General features: G+C 40.8%; 1 protein-coding gene across 2 annotated transcripts in view; it reads left to right on the forward strand.

Annotated features, from left to right (window-relative positions):
- The first annotated feature begins 19,030 nt into the window (after positions 1-19,030).
- The window catches only part of CXADR (CXADR Ig-like cell adhesion molecule), a 70,213-nt gene continuing 63,291 nt past the window's right edge, over positions 19,031-25,952 (forward strand). For both annotated transcript variants that reach the window (XM_063101523.1, XM_063101520.1), the window contains exon 1: positions 19,031-19,156. In XM_063101523.1, coding sequence (XP_062957593.1) covers positions 19,111-19,156 — 46 coding nt within the window. In that variant the 5' untranslated portion in view covers positions 19,031-19,110. The remainder of the gene's footprint in view (positions 19,157-25,952) is intronic.

Raw genomic sequence — 25,952 nt, forward strand, 5'->3', positions numbered from 1 at the left:
CAGCATGATGGCACCTTCTCTTACCTTTGGTAATGAATATCCATTTGGCCCCATGGTTCCTGCTCATCCATATATTAATACATCAGCTCCTGATGTTGACCTTGGATGCACTGCAGACTCTGGAAATTGTATTGACATTACCATGTTTATAGAGGTCAGTCATCATTTGCCCTTAAGCTTCTCCTGTAATGGACATATTCAGTGAGTGAATTTTGGGATTTAGGTTTTAAATCCCAGAACCAGACCCAATGGGGTTTAACATAGGAGTAAATGGGGTAATTCTACTCATTGTCACTCATTATCATTATCACTACTCTTTCCCACGCTTCCCCAGGTCTCCTAGTTGTAGAAGCATATATTGCCATCACATAGCCAAATGCAAGCATTCTGTGACCTTTTGCTCCTATTCTCACTGTCATGACCACAAACTGCCTCCTGGACTAGTAGTGATGGATCTTGGAAATGTATGCGAGCACTTATGCTTCCTCATAACTGGAGAACTACCATCCACCATGGTAACTTGAAGCACTTGGTTAACCCTATGGTCCCCAGAACATAAGCCTTCACAGAATCAGTGTACTCCCCCCTTGATTGCAACATCCAGGTGCTCCAGGAATTGTGGATACCAATATATGAACAGCCCTTAACATTATTGATAAGACAACTCATATTCATTGCTAGGGGCAGGGGTCAGTAATGAATTCCACCTTGCATTTTCTATTGGGGACGGACTGCCATTATCAACCAACACTAGTTTTCTTTCTCTTTAACCTCAGAACATTTGTCAAAACTCCAGCATGCCTGGGGATGTCAGAGAAGTCAGGAGTGAAAAAAATGAAAACTGCCTTCCACACCAATACTGGACATTCAAACATAATCATGCCATTGTGATTATATTACACACCAGAGATCTTATAACAAATTTAATTTTCTACTAAATAGATTGGATCAAGGCCTAGTAATCGAGTCCAGGAACACAAAAAACTTGCCTGTCTTGTTCTCTAATTTATCTCTAATATTTATAATAATATCCATCACATATTTGTTGGAAAAAATACAGAGTAATTATTTCAAAAGTTATTTATTTTTTGAATAGGTAATACACGGACATAGTACAAAATTCAAATGGTATAAAAGGATATATAGTGAAAATTTCGTTTCCATACCTAGTCTCCCAGTTACCCAACTCTCTTCCATAGAAGCAACCACTATTATTGTTTTTTTCTATAACTTTCCAGAAATAATCATAAGTATTTACATATATGTACACACACACACACACATTTCACACAAATAGTGGTATATAACAGACATGGTTTTTGCATCTCACTTTTTTTTAAATTAACTAAATATCCTTGACATATTGTTATTTCACAAAGAGAGATATATTAATATTTCATTAAAAACCTGCCTCAATGAAAGACATTTTTTTCTCACCCAATCAATACGAGAACTTAGTTAAAACTATTTCTGCCTTCCAATGAGAATGTTGTAAGTTATAAACATAATTTTAAAAAATGATTGAGTTTCTAAGAAGAAAGGAATAAGAATTGACCCAAAAACTTCATGTCTTCCTGTACTGGAGCGTACTCTATAATTCAAAAATTCTTCCAGAATGTCCTAGGTTTTAGATAGATTCAAGAAGAGTCCTTTCAAAGATTAGTAAGTGTTCTAGGAGAGAAAAGGCTTCTCTTCTGTGATTGTAAGTGTTAAAAGCCAGTTGCAGAATGCACGTACATTAAATAAAGCCAATCCAAGAAAAAGCAGAGCCAGAGGATCTGAGTCTTGATGTGATCATTTCAATGTCTGGACTCAACTATGCCTGAAGCAGGATCGAGACTAGGGTGAGATTAGTTAGGCACTCATCTCAAGAGCAAAATTTTAGAGTATGCAAAAAAAGTCATAAAAAAACAATATTTTATTTTATTTTTATTGTTTGGTGGCTGGCCAGTATAGGGATCAAACCCTGGACCTTGGTGTTATCAGCACCATGCTCTAACCAGCTGAGCTAACTACTGGTCAGCCCAAGAAAATAATATTTTAAATAATATTTTTAAAAATCAAAATTAATGCCAAAAAATCCCTTGATGAAAAAAATTGAAGTATTGAATAAAAACAGGATCCTATTCTGGACTTGCATAACTTATCTCACTTGGCCTCCCTCTAACCCCAGCTCTGAGACATCCCAGTTACTACCTGAGCAGATAAATTCTTTTTTTTTCTTATCTTAAAAAGATGCTCCAACCTACTGGGCTAACCGACCAGCCCTCATTTTAAATATTTTTATCCAAGAATAATCTCTGTTCCTTCCAATTGCTTCCTTCTCTTTGTTTTGGTTTCTGTCGTTTCATACTATATAGTTTCTTTCCTCCGATTTCTGGTAATTCACGGTTTTCTGCTCAAAAGTTAAAATAGGGCAGAAAAAGAGAAGCATATTGAAAGTTCCAGGTTTGGAGATACTTTTTTTTTTTAAAAAGATGACCAGTAAGGGGATCTTAACCCTTGACTTGGTGTTGATAACACCACGCTCTCCCAAGTGAGCTAACCGGCCATCCCTATATAGGGATCCGAATCCGTGGCCTTGGTGTTATCAGCATCACACTCTCCCAAGTGAGCCATGGGCTGGCCCTATGAACATATAAATTCTATGAACTCTTTTGTTTTCACTCAAGTTCATTTTAGTTGAGTTTCTATCATTTGCAACCAAAAGAGTCCTGCCTAATTAATGTATCACTTCACAATATTATTGTAAGCATTACAAGATTTAATGCATGTGTAGTACTTAGGAAATGCTTAGTGTACCCAAAAATGTGGGTTGCTTCGGCTGTGGTTATTCACTGCAATGTTGCTTCACCTCCCCTGAAATACTCCAAACTACATACATTTATTGCAGATGTCTTCAAAATTGTAAAGACAGACCTGTCTACATAGGATCTGTGGGATGACCCCAGGTGTTGTCTCTGCATACACCAATGCGTGTATACTGAGGTCAAGCTTCCCATGGGCTATTCTCAGACAATGATAAAGTGTGGCAGAGAAACAAAGGCAGACCGATTCCTTTCCGGGTGACTTTGGCTTGAGGACTCCCCATTGGCCTTGCCAAAACTTTCTTAGAACAGCGCTGCAGTCTAAGACTCCTCCTACCCAGCCTGCCTTCCTGCCTTCTCTCTTTCCCAGGAGTCAGATCAGTGTGGTAGTCAGAGGCTCTCTCAGCCTCCTCTCTTCCCTCTCCGTTTTCCCTCACAGGAATTTTCCCCAAGAAGTTTCTTTCACTTTGAATCCTGTCTTGACATCAGCTTCTAGATGGATCAGAACTAACACATGTCCATAATCTGTCTTTTCATTCCTGCATGTACATTTCTCCCTAAATGACTCAGGTCAAGCAGAACTATCAAACTTGTTAAACACACACACACACACACACACACACACACACACACACACACACACACACACACACACACACACTCTCTCTCTCTCTCTCTCTCTCTCTCTCTCTCATACACACACACTCACTCAGAACCAAAGGCTAAAACTCCTTGCCCATCAGATTGGCCTTACAGACTTGGTGGTGGTACTTAAGAGAACCTGGGCTTTGGTTGAGACAGACTACCAGGAACCACAAAGCACTGCAGATTATCAAGAAGCTGAATCATGGACAGTTATTCCTCCTTATTCTTGGGTTTTGTCCTTTTTTAGCTATAATTTATTTATTCTGATTAGTCAAGAGTCAAAAACAATTTCTAGTATTTTCTAGCTAAATTTTTTGAAACACCTCTATTCCTGGCACCCCCAAACTGGAACTTCTAGTCTGTAAACAACAGTTCCCATCTCCCACCTGTCACCTCTGGTGACTCAGGCACCAACCACATGGCAACCACGTAGGGTCAAACACTTTGCCACCACTTACTCTTGTTTAGATTCTCATTTCCCTATTCCCCTACTTGGGCTTCCTTAGATCACCTTCTAATCTGCAGTCAACTCTGTACCTGAGGGTTAGCTTCTGGGAAAACTCAGCCCAAATCAAACTACTATCCTGCTGGTCTCATAGATAATCCATTCTGGCTATCAACTGGGTCATCTATACCTGACCAACCAGTACGAAAATCAGAATGCCTGCTAAATGGGCCCAGTTCTATATCCATCTCTGGAATACACTCATCTTTGTATTTCATGGACTCCTCCTCTAATGGTAAATCAAACCCTATATTATATTCAAACTCACTCCACTCCACACCACACTAGAAGTAGCTTATGGAGAAAATACATTATCTTCCTAATATTTTAGGCATTTGTGCCCAACATAGTTACTTAAAGATTATCCACAGCTCTTTGGGGCCTTGGAGGAAAAGTAAAAAGAGTGAAAAAGAAGCTGACCTGGGATCTCATGGAGGCTAAATGTTTAGCTGATCTCATTTAGTTGAAGATCACAACCTACCTTGGTTTGTTTTTTGACTTGGTTTGACATCTTTCCTTCTTTCTGTCTTTACTTGGCTCTCATCCTTCTTAAGAGATTAATTGGAGTCTTCGTAGCTGTAACAAGAAGTCAGACTCTGAAAACTGCAGGCATGTTGTTTGGCAGATGGATTTCTGCAGTTCTGCAGACCAAACCTAATTATCCACTTTGAGTTGTCATCTGCGTTTTTATTTGAGATGCCGGTGTTTGTCCATTTGATTTTTCTCCTGTCCATTAAGCAATTTCACTGCATGATAGAGCACCTACACAAAAAGAATTTCAGGAACCAGCAGTCATGTGTTGAAAGCCATACAGAATATGCTGGGACTATTCACCCGAAGTCCATTTCTCTTCTTAATCAAGCAAGTAGGAAACATATATTGGAAAAAAGACTCAGAAAAGATTGTGGCCTAACGCATCTATAGGACACAGTCTGGAAAATTCCTATCATGTTAACAGAGTCCAACATATCCACTATGTGCATTTCTACTTAGTCAAGGCAGAGACTACTTAACCTCCATCTAAATAAAAGAAAAATTAAAATGCTATAAATTGTATCTACCTAAATATTTTTTGAATCAGTACACATTAAATATGTTTAAACATTCTTTCCTCATTTTTCTTGTTTCTACAATGGGTTAACTGCCGCCCCCAACCCCACCCAGCATCTCCTGCCAAATCTGAAGTTTGTCTGAGTCACTGACACACAGCAAAAATTTATCTCCCTTTAGTTATACCCCCATCTTCCTTCCCCCATTTCTTCACTGCTTAGCAATAGAACTACCAAGGAAATAGACAAAACAAAATGGGGCTGGCCTATTAGCTCAGTTGGTTACAGCACCACTTTGTAACACCAAGGTCAGGAGCTCAAAACACAACACAGCAAAACAAAAAGATGATGGGCTGGCTGGTTAGCTCACTTAGGAGAGCATGGTTCTGATAAAACCAAAGTCAAGGGTTCGGATCCCCTCACCAGCCAGCTGCAAAAAAAAAAAAAAGGAACAAAATAAACCATAGTTTATTTTTATATGCAATAAGGTTTACATAAATGTGAAATTATAATGCTTAACAGTGACAAGAATGCTTTTTAATGTTAAGGGAGACTTCTTAAACCTTTCAATTGCTTTTGAATAAGGAATGCTTAACTGACTTTTAAACTATAAAAGTAGGGACAGGTAAGATCACCTAGACAGCACGTCCATTTGCATAATAATAAAGGTCCTCTTTTATCAGAAATGTACGAGTTTCCTAGTCCTAATTTAGATCTTGAGTTGTGAGTTGGGATAGTATGTTCTCACTACCAGCAATCCTAAATTAAATCAACATATCTATGAATGGCTGTCCTAGCCAGGGAGTCACATGGTGTCCAAAGAAAAGATTTTCCCTGCCCATTGCCACTGCTCCTGGGCACCCCGTCTGCTTCCCCTTCCTTCTCTTCTTCACTACTGATTAGCAGAATGCAAGGCGGATCTTCCCAACCTCATTAGTAAGGTCACCAAAGCTGCCCAGGATCTGTGATTCTCAGGCTTCCCATTTGTGCTGATTCACCACTCCTGTTATTCTTCCAACCCTAATCAGATCCTTCAGCTTTCACTCCATCCCCACCAGCATCTGTCCAGGCTTGATCACTTATCCTTACCTGAAACATCTGCCAATTCTCCCTCTCACTACTTTAAATAAAAATGTAGTCCCTTCTCCCTAAATCTACAAGCAATACTAGTTCCACATCGTAGAATCTGCACTTGCACTTTAACAATCTATGCTCCGTTATTACTGGGAAGAGAAAAAGGGTTGGCAGAGAAGTCTCAGCTGCCAATTCTGAGCAAGAAAAGATGCTTCACTGGAGTACCAAGATGTCCTGATGAACAGAAGTCCCCATAGAAAGATTCTTAAAAATATTTCATGCTTTATCAGGAAGACTATAGGCTAAATGGACATTTGTGGGCTTTCATGGTAAATTAACCACATTTACAGCATGATTGCTCTGAGAAGATGTATTTAGATTTACAACCAATATAAAAAACAAACGAATTCTTCAAAGGAATGTAATCTAGTTTCCAAAATCTAGATCTCCAGCCAGGTCTTCTCTTTGGCATCTCTACTTGGATGTCCCCCAGGCACTGAAAACCTAATACTCATACTCCATTAAACCTGCTTGTCTGGTATTCCCTATTTAGGTAACAGCACCTCTTATCCATTGATTGCCCAAACCTAGAAACCTGAGACAGCTTTGATTGTTTCCTGTCCCTCAATGCCCACATCCAACTGGGCTCAAATACTGTTAGTCCTTCCTCTGAAATATCTTCCAAACCTCCCTAGCTGCCACAACTTGGGTTCAGACCCCGCTAGTTTTTACTGTGACTATGCCAATAATTTGTTCAATGATCTCCTTCATTTTGTTTCTTCCCCTCTTTAGATCCATCCTTGGCACTGCCTCTAGAGCTTTCTTTCTAAAACACAGATAAGATTATGATATGTCCCTGCTTAAAAGGAAAAAGAAAAGAAAAAAGCACAGCTTGGATTATTCTTCTGCTGAATCGGAAAAGCCTGACTTCAGAAGAAGAGAGATTCTTGCCCGCTCCTGAGCACCTGGGCAGTACGAATAAAGCTTTTGCTGGTAACAACTCTCCGGGAGACTCAGATGTGAGTCCTTCAATAAGGCCAGGGAGTAGATAGCTCTAATGCATCCAGTCTTCTCAGGTACCCAAGAAAAATCTAGAGTGAGCCCAAATAAATATACAGAGAGAAGTTAACTTCTTGGATTCAAGTGGGGACTCCTGCTCCAGAAATAATCCACTGGCTTTCCTGTCTAATCTCAAATTTCTGACTACCAGAGATAAATTTTGTATTAATTATGGCAACTCCCCTGAATCCAGTTTTTCTGAGCTCTCTCCCTTTCAGCACTTTCCTAATTTATCTCCTGTTATCTTACTAGAGTTTTAATGGTTTTTAAATTGAATTAAGTCGTTAAGGCATTCTATACATTTTCTATTCAAATATATATTAGACAAACAATTTAGAATGCCAGGCATTTTCTCCCTGATTATAACTCCAAGTTGAAGTTTTGGGATTTGGATGCAAATTCTGAAAAAACACTTTTCCTAAAATCTAAAATAATTCAGTCAACAAACACGTTTTCAGCCCATTTTTAGCACTAAGCATTAAACTAGATGCTAGGACTATAATAGTAAAAAATAAAAACAAAGACACGTTCCCTGCCCTCATGGAGCCTACAGTTGGGTGAGTGAAATAGTCATTACTCAAACAATCAAACAATTAATACATTCATGTATGAAATTGCAGCTCTGGCAAGGGCTCTGAAGGGGAGGTGCCTGGTGCTTTGAGAAACTATAATGCTGGAATTAAGAAGGAACCCTTGATATGAAATTGGAAAGATGACTAGGAGACACGCACTTGAAAGGTCAAGTATTCCAGGCAGAGGGGAACACCATCTCCAAAGTGGTCATATCTACAGTGGGGATGGAGAGTATGAGGTGAGCTTGCAGAGGTAGGTAAGTGCTAAACACTTCAGAGTTAAGAAGTATGATCTTTATCATGAATGCAACTGATGCCCTTTAAGTAATACCTTTATGGGTTGGTTAGACCACATCAGACTTGTATCACCAAAGTCAAGGGTTCGGTTCCCCATGTCAGCCAGTTGCCAAAAAAAATAAAATACCTTTATGGGAAAAATGTGTGCTACTGGTTGTGGTTGAATCAAAGAAAGAGGAACTTTTTCTCAATTCCATCTCTGACTCCCGAAATCTCTGGTCAATGCTTTAATGCCACCATGACTCTTGTTTTGTTTTGTTTTGTTTTGTTTTTACCTAGAATCAGTTGACCTCAATACTTGTCATTTCCAATTCTGTAGGGATATTTTAAGGAACAATGACTCATAATTGCTCAGTTCTTTGAACTCCTTGGATGAAAGAATGTATATTGCCTGTAAATGTAAAAGCATTGTTATTATCTATCAGACAGAAAGCTGTCTCCAGCCAAAAAGAAACCAGAAAAATATAAAGCATATGAGGCTCCATACACTTCTGTAATGTTTAAATTTATAATCTGAGTATAAATTAAATGGGTTCAATGCAGGGTAAGCCCTGCATCTTTGATCTATAATGCCCATGGCACTATACAAACATTAAGTCATCTAGTTTTAAAATGCCCTATGGGTGTGTATGTCACACACACCAGCCACTATAATTCTTTCTTTTAATTTTCTTCCTAAAGTTTACTACCAAATTTAGTGGCAAAAAGAGGATATAAACTCCTGGTTTATTCTGCTAGTGTTACTTCTTTTCACCCAAACAAGCAAACAAAAAATACCTCTAAGTCAAAATATAATCTATGAACATGGAGAAAGAGTTTAAATAGTAGGGATACGCTTTTATTACTAGGTAAACATCTTATCTCTTTCTTATCTTTAGTACACAGCAGATTTAGTTCACTGTGGATTGTTTTGGCCTAAGAAGGAAAGTAAAGAAAAGGGACTGGAGATGGTACCATAAGAATGGAGACTTTTGGCGAAAGAGGTGAAATAGGAACAGGGATGGGAGGTCCCCTTTGTTCTCTTGTTAAAAAAAAAAAAGAAAGAAAGAAACAGGGATGGGAGGGTAATGTATAGTTTCACTTCTTTTTCTTTCCTTTCAATAGAAACCTTTAATATTACTGGCATCACCAGGACAACTTACATGAGAGTAGTTCAAAAAGTTTGTGGAAAAATGGAATTAAAAGATAACAAATCTTTTCTTGAACTTTTTGAAGACTTTTCTTATTAGGGGTGGAGGGAGGAAGAGGTGAGCAATGCCCAGAGCCAACTTATCCAGCATCTGTGAATGTTATAATTTTAAAAAAAAAGAAAGAAAAGAAATAATGATATGATACAGCCTGGATTAACTTTGTCTTTATATTAACACAGTTGTAAAAGACAATTTTTAATATTTTTTATGGTGGGAGGTATCCACAAAAGCAAAAATCCCTAGGGACCCTAAAAGTAAGAATGTGGCCTTGAAAAAGCCCTTAGATGTTCTGAGGAAAACTTGCTGAGGATATCCTTGACTATTTATTCTACCCAGACACTAGAGAATCCCACAAAATCAAGTGAATACAATGTTTTTAAAGTAATTCAATAAACAGAATGGAGCAAGCTAAGCAAAAACACCTGGAAGATTATCGACAAAGGAAAATATGGTTTGATTTCTCTACACGACAGACCTACCTCTGTAGGTAGGGGAGTCTTATTTAGAAGCCTATGGAAGATGTGAGAGTGACGAACCTCATCTGAGAATTTATAACTAGAAGCCCTTCCTCATGGTGGTTTCTTTTTTTTTTTTTTTTTTTAGGATCCGAACTCGGGGCTTTGGTGTTATCAGCACCGCACTCTCCCGAGTGAGCCACGGGCCAGCCCCTCATGGTGGTTTCTGATCCAAATTTACATTAACTGTGTAATCTGAGAAACCTAATGCCAAAAAAATTATTTTATTTATCTATTTTTTTACTAGAGGAAGCAGCTTTTATTGATGGGTTTTTCCCAAAACCAAAAAGGCTATGTACTGACTTTCAGTTCCTCCCTATGGCTCCAGGACCTCACACTGCTCCACCTGGGGAAAGGATGTAAACTGCCTCTTGGTTTTCCAAGGCCCAAGTCTTTCCCCTCTCTGTGCAGCCTAACACAGAAACTCTGTAGCAATATTATTATTATTATTTTCCAGCAATGCCTGCTGCAGCTACTTAGTAACAATTAGGGATAGAGGGTTGTGGGAGAAAGCACTTAGATGAGTAAGAGTGATGCACAGGAAAACAGGAACGTAGCCTGTCAAAGGTCCCTCTGTCCTGCCTCAGTGGCTCAATCCTTCATTGGTTGAATTTCTCTTTGTGCTGGATCACACCCTTCTGAATCAGGTCAGGGATTTCCACCGCCAGCCATGGACCCAGCCCCAGAGCCATGATATGAACTAGTCCAAACTTGGGCATGTTCCTGGCCCACAAAGGTTTGAAGTGACTGGTTAGGCATATTTTGCCACCCCTGTACATCTTTGCGTCTTTCCAGTTCAGGGACTGCAATTTCTGGAGCCGTAGCAGGATATATGATAAGAATGTCAAACTCTATGGCAAACTCATATTTCAAGAGATCATGGATGTACCAGCATTTGCCAAACCACTGGGTCCCTTCCTTGTTGGACTCCAGTCGGAACCAATCATTGTCGGCATTCCTGTTGTTCTCCACATACCGGAAAAAGGACTGATATTCCTCCTTCAGTCACTGCAACCACAACTCCCGATCTCGGGGTCCAGCGTTAGTCTTCAGCACCTGGATCTCAGACACGACACTCCGGTGGCCTAGTCTGCCATCTTGGACTAGCCAAAAAATTATTTTAAAAGTGTTCCTTGGTTAGTAGTGCCCCTGGGATCCTGGCAGAAGCAGGGTCTTCTCTCAAGGAAAGTCCTTAGCAGCTGGCGAGTTAGCTCAGTTGGTTAGAGGATGGTGCTGATAATACCAAGGTCCAGGGTTTGATCCTGTACAGGCCAGCCACCAAAAACAACAACAAAAACAAACAAAAAAGAAAACCACTTAAAACCCTCAAATAACTCACACAGGTAAAGTTCCACAAACATGAGCTTATAATTAAATATCACCATAAAACACATGAAAAAGAAAACCTAATATAAAGCAAGAATCTGCAAAAGACCAAAATGAGACACACAAAGATTTCAAATCAAGTAATTATTGCACACATAATATATATTAAGTGTGTTTAATAGGCTTAATGAAATATAAGATTATTAGAAGTAGGAAATAAGAAACCAAGTAGATGTGGGAAAAAGAGTAAATATCTATAAATGAAAATACAATTGAAATTAAAACCTAAACCCATAAGGAGAATTGACGAGCAGATTCAACAGAACTGAAGAGAAAAGTTGTTAATTGGCAGATAAAAGTGAAAAAAAAAATCCAGAATCCAACTTAGAATATCAAATACATGCAAAGTATGAGAGAATAAGACATGAAAGACAGAATGAGAAGTAACATACATCTAATTGGTGTCCCAGAGGATAATAAAGGGAATGTGGGAAAAGCAATATTCAGTAAGAATTTGAATATTGAGATTGTTCCAAAATTGAGAGACAACAGGAATTCTCTCAGGTTCAGGAAATCCTAGGCAGGATAAATAAAAAGAATTCCAAAAGTTGCCATGCAACTGAAAAGCAAATCAAAGAGAAGACCTAAAAAGAGCCAGATTAACTACACCGATCCTTAGATTGACTTCATTAGAGCAGCAAAGGAATGCTTCTGCGGGGGCGCGCCTGGGGTCCTCCTGCAGACCCACAAGGAGAAGGAGCCAACAGGATTACCCCCGGTGTTGGGACCGAGGGATCTTGGGGAAAAGTGAGCCTGCTGCCCGCCAACCCAGCCCCGTGAAAGACACACTCAGACGCGGCAGGGGTTCTGTCAGGGCAGTTCCACTTTATTGCCATTACACTGTAATTTATATAAGCAAGCAAGTAGGGGCTTTCCGAACTAACCAATCAATTAAAGGATCACACGGGCATGCATTTTGTACTAACAAGTTGAGCATAGCGGTCACGCAGGTTCACAAGTGCAGAAATACTGGAGGACCAATAAAAACCTTTTGGAGCTATCTTGGGTTACGCCTCCCCTACTTCCTGCGGGTGCCATCTTCATCCTCCACCCATAGGCACTATGTGGCTCACAGATAATGTTTGCTCCTAAAAATGGGCCCAACATACAGTGGAACAACATTTTGAAAGCACTGAGAGAAAAGACCAGTAAGTTCTAAATTCTTTACCAAGAACTCCACCTTTTGAGAATGTGACCAAATTAAAGATAGATATTTTTAGGCAAACAGAAACGAAATTTACTTTAAAGATATCCTCAATAGGGGCCGGCCCGTGGCTCACTCGGGAGAGTGCGGTGCTGTTAACACCAAGGCCCCGGGTTCAGATCCCATATACGGATGGCCGGTTCGCTCACTGGCTGAGCGTGGTGCTGACAACACCAAGTCAAGGGTTAAGATCCCCTTACCGGTCATCTTTTAAAAAAAAAAAAAAAAAAAAAAGATATCCTCAATAATAGAATTGTTAAATGACATACTTCTGGAATAAAAAAAAAAATGATCCCAGAAGTGGGATGAGATGTGAGTGGGGAAAAAATTCCACACTGAAGCAGTGTTTTGTCTCTGCTCTCACACCACAACAATCAGCACAGAAGACTTCTGTGGCCAAATATGTAGAGATTTCTCCCCACCAGCCAACAAGCCAGCAATCAATTCTCCAGTGGTCACCAGCTGGGTTTCTTCTAATTCAATTCCAACACTCTACCTGGAGAGAGCACATCAGATCCCACTGGTTGAGGGCTTGGTCCCCATGACTGCCCCCACCCCATTTCTGATGCCAATCAGAAGCTCCAGATTGTTTTACCTGTGCTTCTGACTAACTGGCTATAAACTGGGCTCCCCTACAACCCTCTCCTTGGGTTTGATTGATTTGCTGGAGCCACTCTCAGAACTCAGGGCAACACATAGTTAAGTTTATTGGTTTATTATAAAGGTCATTACAAAGGATACAGATGAAAAGATGCATAGGGCAAAGTATGGGGGGAGAAGGGTGTGCCACCCTTCAGGAACCTCCACATATTCAGCTGTCCTGAGCTCCCAAACCCTGTGCTCTTGGGTTTTTATAGAAACTTCATTACATAGGCATGATTGAAGCATGGACAATGGTGTACAAATGGTAATAGACTGAGGGGAAACCCAGCAAGGCCTGTCTGTTCAGATTCTTCTTGGCCTCTCTGTGCTGCATTCCTTCCTCCGAGGCATGATCCCTGCTGAAATGGGGGTCTTATGACCTACAAACAGACAAGGTAGGTCAGAAAATTTCTTTATGGCTAGCTCCAAGACAGAAGGGATAGAGGAAAGTTAGAACAAGCCAGGGAGCATGGATGGAAAACAAAAATATACATAGTACAATAAGATGCAAGAAGAAATAGTGAACAAAGATATGTAGACAAATCTAACTGAACATTGAATACTTGTATACAAAAAAGTAACAATGCATAATTTATGAGGTGGAGAACAAAAACAACGAATTACAATACAAGTCAGGAGAGGAATATGAGAGGAATTAAAACATTCTAAGATTCTTGTATTTTTCAGGAGGAGAGTAAAAATGTTCATTCTCTTTAGACTTTTAAAATTTAAATATGCTGCTGATAACACCAAGGTCAAGGGTCCAGATGCCTATGTAGGGATGGCTGGTTACTCACTTGGGAGAGTGTGGTGCTGACAACACCAGGTGAAGGGTTAAGATCCCCTTATTGGTCATCTTTTAAAATAAATAAATAAATAAAATTGAAAAATGCATGGGGAAATTACACCCCAATTGAGAGCAGCCTTCTGAAAAAAGATGAATTAAACACATATATTTGCCTCTACTCCCAAAAACCTCATTAAAATTACAATAAATGGATCTTTAAAAAAGGTCTCAAGGCACAAGGACAAAGAAAACAGGGCAGAAGATAATATCAAAGTTGTGGAAGCTGGAAAGCAGATAAATGAGAGTTTACTGACTACACACACTCAAGAGAGCTGAATTCTAAGCCTGCAGGGGCCAAAGTGAACCTCCCAAGAGTTTCAGAACTCTTGGTGGTAAGAGGACACTTGAGAATGGGATGAAGGTGGGGCTAAACACAGGCAGATTGGTTTAAAGTTAGTTTAAAAAGAAGTTAAGCACTGAGATGTCATCTCTATTCCTTCTGCACTCTGGCAGAAGATTAGATATTTATTTTCTGGAGTAGTAAAAAAGAGGGTCTTTGGACAAGAAGACATTAAGTAGGGTTGGGTGAGGATTCTATCCTGTATACAGAGGTATTAAATGAAAGTTCATATAGTATATACTCATACTATATACTCATATATTCTCTTAAGGTAGATGCCCCCAGTCCTCTTACAGCCATCTTTCCAGAAAGCCGGCCATCTCGTGTTTACACGGAGATTAGTGGTCTTTATTAAAAGTAATTTTATTGGGGTCCCCCCTGCCACAAATAGACCCAATCTGAGTCCACAATAAAAAAAAGTATCTCCAGGGCCAGCCCATGGCTCACTTGGGAGAGGGTGGTGCTGATAACACCAAGTCAAGGGTTAAGATCCCCTTACCTGTCATCTTTTTTAAAAAAAAGTATCTCCAAACCTGGAACTTTCAATATGCTTCTTTTTTTCTGCCCTATTTTAACTTTTGAGCAGAAAACCATGAATTACCAGAAGTCGAAGGAAAGAAACTGTATAGTATGAAACGACAGAAACCAAAACAAAGAGAAGGAAGCAATTGGAAGGAACAGAGATTATTCTTGGACAAAAATATTTAAAATGAGGGCTGGCCAGTTAGCCCAGTAGGTTAGAGCATGGCGTTATAACACCAAAGTCAAGGGTTCGGATGCCTGAACTGGTCAGCTGCCAAAAAAAAAAAAAAAAAAAAAATTGAAAAAGATTATTTAAAGAGGCCATCAGTAAAATCCCCAATTTTGGTCTGTATAAACTTATCACTTTTGGGTGTTCATTTTGGAATCTGCATTATTAGGAACCTAAAAAAAATTTCTGGGTCACTGGATAAGGGCTGATTTATAAACATTATGTACACAGTGTAACAGCCTGAACAGAAGTGACTATTTTGTTAAACTTCTTCTTTTTTTTTTTTTTTAAAGATGACAGGTAAGGGGATCTTAACCCTTGACTTGGTGTTGTCAGCACCACACTCACCCAGTGAGCTAACTGGCCATCTCTATATGGGATCCGATCCCACTGCCTTGGTGTTATCAGCACCACACTCTCCTGAGTGAGCCACGGGCCGGCCCCTTGTTAAACTTCTAAATTAAAGGGTTTTTTTCTTACTCTTGTAATCCAAACCACATAGCTTACAGCTGGACATTAGAATACAATGATTCTTGTTAACATGATTGCTAGAACATAATGACTTTTGCTCCTGTTGTACACAGAATAAATATAGAGGAAATTATTAACCCAGTGGCCATTCTTTACTAGCTTACTAACTAGATCTTTTCGAGGTTAACAGGAACTGAATCAGTGACTTGACTTCATCGAGGATAGTCACCATGAATCAGTTCCCACCCAAGAAGTTCTTTGATGTTTATCTGCAATTTTATGATTATGCCTGCATGTCCCTGCTTAGGTCACCAGGAATCAACCCCTTACCACCTGTCCCTATAAAATCCTTTGACAAGGCTGGGAAAAGTGGAGATGGTCTTTGAGACATAAGTCCACCATTTCCTCAGGTTGCTGGCTTCCTGATTAAAAGCTACCTTTACTTACACCACCACTTGTCTCTCAATTATTGGCTACTAAGCAGTGAGCAAACGGATCTTTGGCGTTTCAGTAACAAAAGCATAAAACTAAGTGTATACATTTACAAATTTATTGCTCAGGGCTAAATAAATGACTTTTGGGTGGTCAATCTATAAAACTAATGTTCCTGATAACATAAATAGAACAAACACACTAGCGAAAAACCTTCATTTCTTGTTAAGAAGAGCATTATTATTTTCCAGAAAATATAAAATCAGCAGTGTTATGTGTGATGGAAAGTTTCTTACTTCACATACCTTCATATTCCAGGCTGGGAAGAGGTGAAAATCCCTTCTTCTTCTTTTTTTTTTTTTTTTGAAAATCCTTTAATTCTTAAGTATAAGTTAACTTTTGAATGTGATTGTAGGATTTTAATCATCTGTGAATGTGTTGATAGATACAATACTGCTAAAAAAAATTTGGTAAGGACAAATACTTTATTAACTGCAGGGTTATTTGTATCTCTATAATTATCACCTTCGTGATGGACCAGGAATCACCTTTCTGCTGGTTTAGAGGCTATATAATGTGGAGTGCTTGATGCTTTACTAGGACAGGGCAATTCATTTAATGGTTGTGTACTATTTGTCAGCTTGGTTTGAGGACACAAAACAATGAGTAATTTGTATGTTCCAGAATTAATGAGATTATCTCATTACACCTTCCAGAAGACATAATTTTCAACATGACAACAACCGCAAAGACTTTTTAAGGTGTCCTTAATAAGTTTCATATAACTGTATAACTTTAGCTACTGTTCATATGAAATAATTTAGTCATAAACCAAAGTGTAAAGATAACTTTACATAACCTTTTAAAGAACAATATTATTATTGCTAACAAAATTACATATTAACAAAATTATTCCCTAAATAAGATAAACTGTTCCTTTCAAGATTACTTAAATCTTAGAATGATACATTTTTAAAAAATTCTTGTTCAGTAATCCAGAGGCAGAAAAAATTTTGTAAAACTTACATTTTTAAAAGTACATTCTAAAAAGATAAACAAAACGTAATGATTTGTTATTGCATGGCTATTTAAATAACTTTTTTTACATATGACATAGAAAATAAATATTCAATTCAAATATTTGAGAACCTACTATGTGCTGTGCTTCCAAGACAAAGATAAATACTGTCTTTTCAGCCTTCTAGGAATATTCAGAGTAAGACAAGTGATTCATAGGTATGCAAATACCTACCACAGAAGGAGGCAAAAGGTAGGGATTATAATAAAAAGTACCAGGAAAGGAATTAAAATGAAAGTCCTTTGGGGTAATATTAAAGATTTACTCTAGTGATTAGCTGAAATGACTCATGAAGGGTGGGTTTGATTTCGATTGGAGATGCTAAGTGCAGCAACTTTGTAACAAGGGTATGCTACTATGAAGCGGTTAATACTAAAAAAAGCGTGAAATAGATATCAACAACTTCACTATTTGATCTTTTCAACTTAATTTCACAAAGTATGATGCGGTGAGTAAAAATTTAAATTCCAAATATTATGTACCTGCTATTATATCCAGTAGAATTCCTGTTTCCTAGACTAATTGGAAGTCCCTAGCCAATACTGATGTTTTGCATCTATACTTGGCCTCTTAAGGTAAGCTAGGCTTTTAATCAAATCAAGTTAAACTATAATCACTGTAGTGAGGTTTAAGCATTTTTATTTTTATTATTTTTTTTTAAAAGATGACCCGTAAGGGGATCTTAACCCTTGACTTGGTGTTGTCAGCACCACACTCACCCAGTGAGCAACCAGCCATCCCTATATGGGATCTGAACCCAGGGCCTTGAGTGTTATCAGCACCACACTCTCCCGAGTGCGCCACGGGCCAGCCCGAGGCATTTGTATTTTTAAAAAGATCTCCAGGTTATTTTAGGTGCAGTCAGGATTGCAACCCACCAGCCTAAATTGCATTTGGGCAATTTTGGTCTTTCTGGTAACAGATTTATTTTCTCTGCCCTTTCTCTTTTCTGGTTCAATAAATAAGAATTTTGCAATATTATACTTATTAGCTTCCACTTACTGAGTACTTACTATGTGCCAGGCACGGTGCCAAGCATTTTTTGTGCAGGATCTCACCTAATTTTCACAGCAACCCCCCTGACGTAGGTCCCATTTCCAAGTTACTTGGCCGGTTACTCCCCCAGTCCGGAGCCCAGGCGCTTACCCGCTGCGCTACACAGCTTGTCTCCCCTGACTCGCTCCTGATATAGAAGTGTTGTGCAATCCAAAGTCTCTCTGTAGTTATAAATAAACGTTATCGGGGAAGAGCAACCGAGAATAAGCCGCAAAATGACACAAGAAAAAGTGTGGCGGGCACCAGGAGGCGGAAGCGACGTCGCAAGGTTGAGGGAGACTTTCGAGATTTCTTAATTCCCCAGATCCCCCATCCCATCTCAGGCCTTGAACCGTCCTTTCTTAACCCCGCTCTTTCTTAACTTCGCTTTTAAATCCCATTGGTTCTGGTGGGCCAATTTCAGGAGTAGAATAACCTTTAAATTCAAGGGGGGATAAAACCTAGGGCATTCCCCAAATCTGTGGCTGCAGTTTAGGGGTTCAATCATAACTGGAGATGGAGAAAAGCGTCTCGCACCGTCTACCTCAGCCCACCCCACCCCACCCCACGAGGAGAGAGCGAATGCCGGGGTCCGGTTCGCTCTCGCCTAAGGTCTGAGACCCGGCCCCAGCCGCAAGCCGTCGAAGGTGCGACCAGTGGCGGGAGGCCCCCACCCCTCACTACCCGGAGGCGCGGGCGGGTGGGGGCCCATTGCATCAGCCGCCCTCGGGGTCTGCGGGGAGGTGGGCAAGTCTTGGCCCGCGCCGCGCCCTACGGGAGGGCGCGACTGCAGTTTCAATTGTCTGGGGAGACCGGCAGACCCGACCTTCGTGCACAAAACCTTGAGCCAAATGAGGGGATGGAGGCGGGAACCCTGGCTCCGGCTGGGAGTCGTGAGAGGTGGTTGCCGACGCACTGCGACGCCGCCGGGCGCGAGAGTTCCCCACCCCGAGGGTCCTCCGGGGAACCGCGCACGGCGCCCGGTTGCCATGCCAACCCCACGCGGCCGGTGGCGCGGGCGCTCGCGGCGGGGCCAAGCGGCTGCCGGAAGTGACGCGTATTCACCTGCCGAGCGGGGGCGGGGAGGGGCGGGGAGGGGCGGGGGTGCAGAGGTGCAGCCGCCGCGGCGAGCCAGTCGGGAGCGCGCGAGGCGTCGGGAGGCTGATCCCTGCAACGAGTCCCCTACCTGCAGCCGCCGCCCGCCAGCCACCATGGCGCTTCTGCTGCGCGTGGTGCTCCTCCTGTGCGGAGTCGCCGGTGAGTGGGGGCCGTTCGATCCCCAGCAGTCGCCCTGCCCGGAGGCGCTCGCTGCCCGTGGCCATCCGGGAACAAAGGGGCATGGGGGAGGGGGCGGGCGCGATTTGGGGGCTCTGCGGCAGCGGTGGCCGGGCGGGCGGAGTTGCACCGAGGTGATTTTGGGGGCCGGGCGCGCAAGCCGGTAGGGTGGAGCGGTTCTGAAGGGAGCGGCACAGGGGGCGTGGGGTGTCTGGGGGGCGCTGGCGGAGCCGGGGGCGAGCCCCGGGACGAGGGGTGGCAGTGGAGGAGCTCGGAGCGCGCGTGCCGGCTGCGCCTCACGCCCCTCCCAGAGCGTTCTCTGCCCCGGGTGTGGGCTTTGCTTTATTTGCTCTGCCCTTTGCCTCGTTAACCTCCCTGTCGTGTCTGTCCTGAGTTATCCGATTTCAGAAGCCTTGGGCGGCGAGTTTTCAGGTGTCGAGCAGTCCAAACGGGGAGGCTGAATTACAAACGCCATTATTTAGTGGACACTGATCTGTTCTGTGCCTGCGATCGTCCAGGCTACACCTCTAGGAAAGAGGCGCAGAACGAACACTAACTAGCCTGTACGTTCTTAGCTTGTAGAAAAAGGTAGCCCCGGCTAGAGCTGCTAACTAGACGGCAAATTATGAAGCAGACCGTGGGAAATCAAAAGCAGGTTCCTGCAAAAGTGCAGTGTTCTGCAGTCCTGGGGCAAAGTGTAAAAGAGCATTACAGTAACCTCTGTTTTGACTTTGTAATGAGTTGGTTCATTTTGAAGATAAGATGGGATAGCTTGTACAGGGTAATTCCTAAAGGATTCGCCAAGTACATTTTTCTACTGCGCTTTTCTCTGGGAGGGGAAAAAGGCATTTAAAAAATGCGTGAAGCATTAGAAGGCATAATCATCTTGACACTTAAAAAATAATCTGTTTTAATACTAGTGTTTTAACCAATTGAGCTCATTTGTCACACTAAGCACTTGCCCCATTTTGTAACCAAATGATTGATTTTTTTAAAAAAACATCCGTAGGTGGGATCCTAGGAGGCACACTTTGTGTAGCCTCTGGAAAGGTTTTTTTTGTTTTTTTGTTTTTGTTTTTGTTTTTTTTTGTTAAGTGCTCTGAAGGAGGATCGGGTGCCCCTTTCTGTTGAGATGGCTTTCTGCTTCCTGTTGAAATGTTAATTCCATTGTTGTATACCACAGCTGTGAGCATTACTCATGGGATCAACATTCTATTAACAAGTGTAATCTTTTATCTGAGCCTATAGCACTACCTCCACCTTTTTGATACATATCATTTAGACTTGACTGAAATTTCCAAAGTAAACCTTCCGGAAAAGATGAAGAGTCACATAACCAGTTTACATGGTACATTCTCACCTTTCTTTTGTCAAGGCCTAAACTGAAGTTGAACGTACAATGTTTGTATTCTCTGGAAAGAAAGGTTTTAGACCACATCTAAAGCAGAAAAGTGGAAGAACGTAAACTACGTAAAGGAATTTCTTCTTCCGCCCACCCTCCATATGCAGATACTTCTGGGTTTAATTTTTCTTTTTCTGGGATGCCTCACTTTGATAGGCACAGTCTCAACCGAACGTATTGTGCTACCTATAGAGTCATTCTGCTCATAAAGCGTACGCTAGGATACAGTGAACATCTCATTGAAGAATTAATGTTTTCAGCTAAACAAAACAATTTTTATTCCAGTTTTTCAGCTTAAGAAACAACTCGAAAACTGTAATTGATGTATGATTTTCAGTATTTCTTTAGATATTTCTGACTATTTTAGAAATGCGTTGCTTTGAGCTCAAGTTCAGTGTTAACATAATTTGAGTACTACGTTAGCAGAACAAAGGAGAGGTTTACATATTAAAAATTGCAGTGCTCTCAGTGATAGATATCTGGACCTGTCTCTATATATGTTTTAAAGAATTTTGTGATATACTCTAGTTTTTGATGGGACTTTTTTTTGATGCGTTTTTACTGCTTACGTAGTAGCAAGTCATAGTACTAGTAATGGTAGTAGCAGCAGTAGAGCAGTGGCAGTAGCAATAGTAAAATTAAAGCCTCAATTGAGCAGTTACTAAATGCCAGACACTGTTCTAAGGGCCTTACATATACTCAATCCACCAAGCAACCTTAAAGGGTATTTACTATAATTATCCTTGCTGTACAAGTGGAGAATCTGAGGCACAGAGTGGTTATGGACCTTACTTTGCCAAGGTCACAAATTTGGTCTTGAATCTGTGCTCTTATCGCTATGCTAATTCTGCCTCTAAAGCAGCCACTCTCCTCTTTGATTACCTGTAATTGACATCCTAATTTCTACCAATTGGTCATCTGTTGTTTGTTTATTTATTTATTTTTCAGATGACCAGTAAGGGGATCTTAACCCTTGACTTGGTGTTGTCAGCACCATGCTCTCCCATGTGAGCTAACCAGCCATCCCTATGTAGGGATCCAAACCTGTGGCCTTGGTGTTATCAGCACCATACTCTCCAAAATGAGCCATGGGCTGGCCCTCTGTCATTTATTAAGAATATGATGTTGGTTTGACTGTGTGCCAATTACTGAAGGTTTTTATTATTAGCTCTTTAATTTCATGATCTTAGTTGAATACTTTAAGGCACTGTTAGGACTCCAGGATTCTCCAGGGTTTAGGCTGGTGATATAAACTAATTTGGCCTGTGTAACCACAGCATTAGTATTAGGGATCTTGTTAAAGTTTGTGGTGCTGCTGTTTGTCATACTCCCAACATGAGTAGAACTAAAAAGTTCTGGTCTCCCAACTCTTTTTAGCCATTTGATGGCAGCCAAGCCATTACCCTCTCTGTGTGCCTTAGTTGCTTTGTGTTTCAAGAATGAATTCTGGGATATGGGGAAGTGGGGATAGTTTAGGAAATGTTGGTCAAAGGATACAAAATTTCATTTACATGGGAGGAATAAAGTCAAGAGATCTGTTGTACAGCATGGTGACTGTAGTTAATAACAATGTACTATATACTTGAAAATTGCTTAAGAGTAGATTTTAGGTGTTCTCACCAAAAAAAAAAAAAAAACAATAAAAAAACTATATGAGGTAATGCATGTGTTAATTAGCTTGATTTAGCCATTGCACAATGTGTACATATTTCAGAATAAGATGTTGTACATGATAAATATATACAATTTTTATTTGACAAAAAAAAAAAGAATGGGATTGTACTGTCTCAGAGTTGTTGAGGAGTGAAGTGAGATGTTTTGCTTTACCTGGAGTTTTTCCTTTACATAAACAAAAAATGAAGATTAGGTGTGAACTTTGCTCTCTTCATAAGCCTCTCTTTTTATGTTTTCATTCCTACCACTAAACCACCATTAGAGCAGAAGTTTCTTCTCCTCCAAGGCAATTCTCCCTGCATTGGCTTCTTACCCTGTCTGTTGTGAGGTCTCCATCAATTACCCTGTTTATCTCATTGCACTAGATCAGAGGGCAGGGTCACTGCCTGTGTTGTTCACTGTCAGCAGTTCCTGTGCTAGCGTGTGGTGCCTGGCAGAGCTAGTGTTCAGCAAGTGTTTGTTGATGACTGAAAGTTTTCAACCTCTTTGCCACTAGTCCTGTGTGTATGATAAAGCTCTCACCAGTTCTGTTTCTCCTACTTTACCTTCTTATCCAATAAAGATGATCTTTAGAGTGGTCATTTCAATAGTCTTGTCTCACTCAGTTTTAATCTGAAGAGGTTGAGCTGCTTTATCTCGGACTTAATTGTTCTATTTTACCCCCCTGCTTCAGTTGCCAAAGGTAACAATAATCTGTGTGCCAAATTGATTTATTGGGAGTTCCTTGACACCTTTTTTGGTTCTTTCCTACCCTGTTGACTTTCCCTTCACTGCCTTCTGCAATAAGTCCCTTTAATGTCAGCCTTCCCTGTCTCCTTTGAATTCTGAGTTATTATTTCTGTCTAAAATTCAACTTCCATTTCAATACATCAGACTTTCCAAGTCGCAAAGTGAATTCATCATTAATCGATTGATTAAATGATTCAGTCAGATACTTATGGCCTACTATGTACCATGCCCTGTGCTAAGTGCCCTGCAGTAGTATATGACATTGCATGTTGCAAAAGGTTTGGTAGAACACTGAAAGCAGATAGTACAGCTTTTGTAAAAACATGGAGATCTGAAGTTTATGATGTGTCTTGAGAGTTGAGAAGTTCAGTGCATACAAAGCATCTGACCTACACTTCTCAATGTATATCTTTAATGTACATCTGAGTCATTCTTATAAGAAAATCTGGGGTGATATTTTGCGTTTTAACAGGTTGCACATGATGCCACTGTTGACCACATCACATTTTGTGTGGGCAGAGATCTAAAGATTTGAGTGCTTGGTAGAAGATGATAGGTCTGTCAGGTTATGCATCCCTGCCCACAATTGCATGGCACTAAGAAGCTCGTGGAGGTGTCAAAGTGAGGTTTTACACTGAGATTTATTCTCTTGAGTGGTAACTGTGCAGCAGTTCTGGAAGCAGGTGGAACTGATAGATCTAACACAGGAATTCATCTGGAATTATCTGGACATCAGCAGTCCCTGTTGAAACACAGCGGAGCAATGTTGGGCTTTTTCTTTGATCTGGGAAGCTGTGGGGGGGGAGGGGGTGGCTGGCCAGTGAGGAGATCTGAACCCTTGACCTTGCTGTTAAAACACCATGCTCTTACCAACTGAGCTAGCCAGCCAGTCTAGAAAGCTTTTCTGAGGAAGATGCAGTGCAACATGATGTCTAGTTGGTTGAATGGCAAGAAAAAGTAAGCAGTAAGAGTTTTGAAGTAGTAAGATTTCTGGCTTGAGTATATGGTGATCTCACGAACCTACAGGGAATAAAGGAAAGAGGAGCAGGTTTTAGGGTGATGACGAGTTTAAGTCGGGACAGGTAGTATTTGAGTTGCCTGAGGAAGATTTAAACAAAGGACTGGATCAGAGGAGAGAGGCAAAGATTGGTGATTGAGAATCACCACTGATAGGCGGCATGTGTGTAAAGTTAACCACGACATTCAGGTAGAACGAGAAGAGAAGGTGAAACGTGAAGTGGGGGGAACATTCAACCTCTAATAAGTAGACAGAAGATGAAGAAGTTGGGAGCAGTAAGGAGTGATAGGGAATGTGGGAGAACGAGAGGGTGATGGTGTCCTAGAGACTGATGCAGAAATGAGACAAGTGGGTCTTACCATTAGGAGACTATTGAGAACATTTGGGAAGTTATTGATTACACAGGAAAGGCATTTTCTGTAGTGGTGAGAGTGAAGCTGGATTTTAATAGGTTGGAGAGTGTGCATCATGTAAGTAGAGAATGAAATGGACTTTGTTTGCACTTGGAGGTGGTTGGACAGTGAAGCGTTGCATATGGGCCTTAATTTCAGATGGCAATAGTGTAGCCCAAGGGAGAAGGGAAAAGCCAGCAGATAAGGACTCTCTTAGTATCATGCAGACCTAGAACTTTTGTTCATTGTTCTTCCTGAAAACATCGTATTCCTCCTTGAGACTAGCTTTTCAGGGATGTCACTCTACTATCCCACCTCTTATATCTGGATCCCATCAACTTTAAACAAGCTTATTTATCTCTCTTTATATCCCTTCAACCCTGTATCCCTCTTTCAATACCTCTCTGTCTCTCCTTTTCCTTTCTTAACCAGATTTCTTGAAGGAGTTGCCTGCATCTGTGCCATTATTTTTCTTCATGTTTACTAATTCTTCCACCCTTTGCAGTCTAATTTCACCCCTTCTACTCCTGTGAAACTGCAGTTGCTGTAGACCACCATGGCTACATCCAGTGGACATCACACCTCTAACCTCTGAAACCTCAGTGCGAATAGCTCTCTCCAGCAGTCTCTTCATCCTCTTGAGCTATTCCTCATTTTCCTTTGTGTGCTGTTTCTTCCTTGTACCGTATGTGCTGAGGTTCCTCAGTTTATGGTTTCAGTTACTATTTATTTGCTTACAGCTTCCAGTCTCTTTCTAGTTTCTCTCTCCTGAGACTTACCCATAATATCAAACCACCCATTTGAAAGCTCTGCTTAGACTTCCCGCAGGCACCTCCACTGAGCCTGTTTGTTTATACACTATTCCTTCTCAAATTAAATGGCATTTTTCAGCCCCCAAAATGCCCAAGCAGAAATATTGGTACCTTACTCGACTCTTCCTATACTCCCACCTGCTCACATCCAGTTTCTAAGTCACTTGTGTCCTTCCAGCCACTATCTGTAACCCAGGTTATACCATTATCTCTTAAGCTTGTTGAAATATCTTCATAATTGGTCTGCGATGAAGTGAACTTTCCCTTGTGCTCCAGGCACATCCTGTTACTGCAGCGTGTTCTAACATTTATCAAGCATGCCTTTATTGTAATTGTTTTCTCTTGCCAGACTGTACGTTTCATTCCCAGTACATGGCACAGTGCATATTCATTGAATAAATGGGAAAAGGTATGATAGGCAGGAGGAATTCATGGGAATCCTTGGGAAGGACCTAGAGGGGAAAGAGCATTTACAGATGAAGAATAGGTGTGTCGTGGAAGGGGTGAGCAGGGCTGGTGTCCATATCCTACACAGGTTAGCTTTGTGTGTGTCAGCTTTGCCAGGTGTTCAGGAATGGGGTGAATTTATTATTCTAGTCTCAGATTTTAATCTCCTGTTTACAGCTTCTTCTCTCCCCTCCCCTTGTTTCTTCCTTTTCTCTGTCACAGGCAAGTCATTATCAGGTGAGAATTGATGCTTTCTGTAATTAAATAAAGGAAATAATTGAGGCTGAGAACTTTGGATTGGTTT

This window comes from Cynocephalus volans, chromosome 1 (genome assembly GCF_027409185.1).
Source record: "Cynocephalus volans isolate mCynVol1 chromosome 1, mCynVol1.pri, whole genome shotgun sequence".
Lineage (NCBI taxonomy): Eukaryota > Metazoa > Chordata > Mammalia > Dermoptera > Cynocephalidae > Cynocephalus > Cynocephalus volans.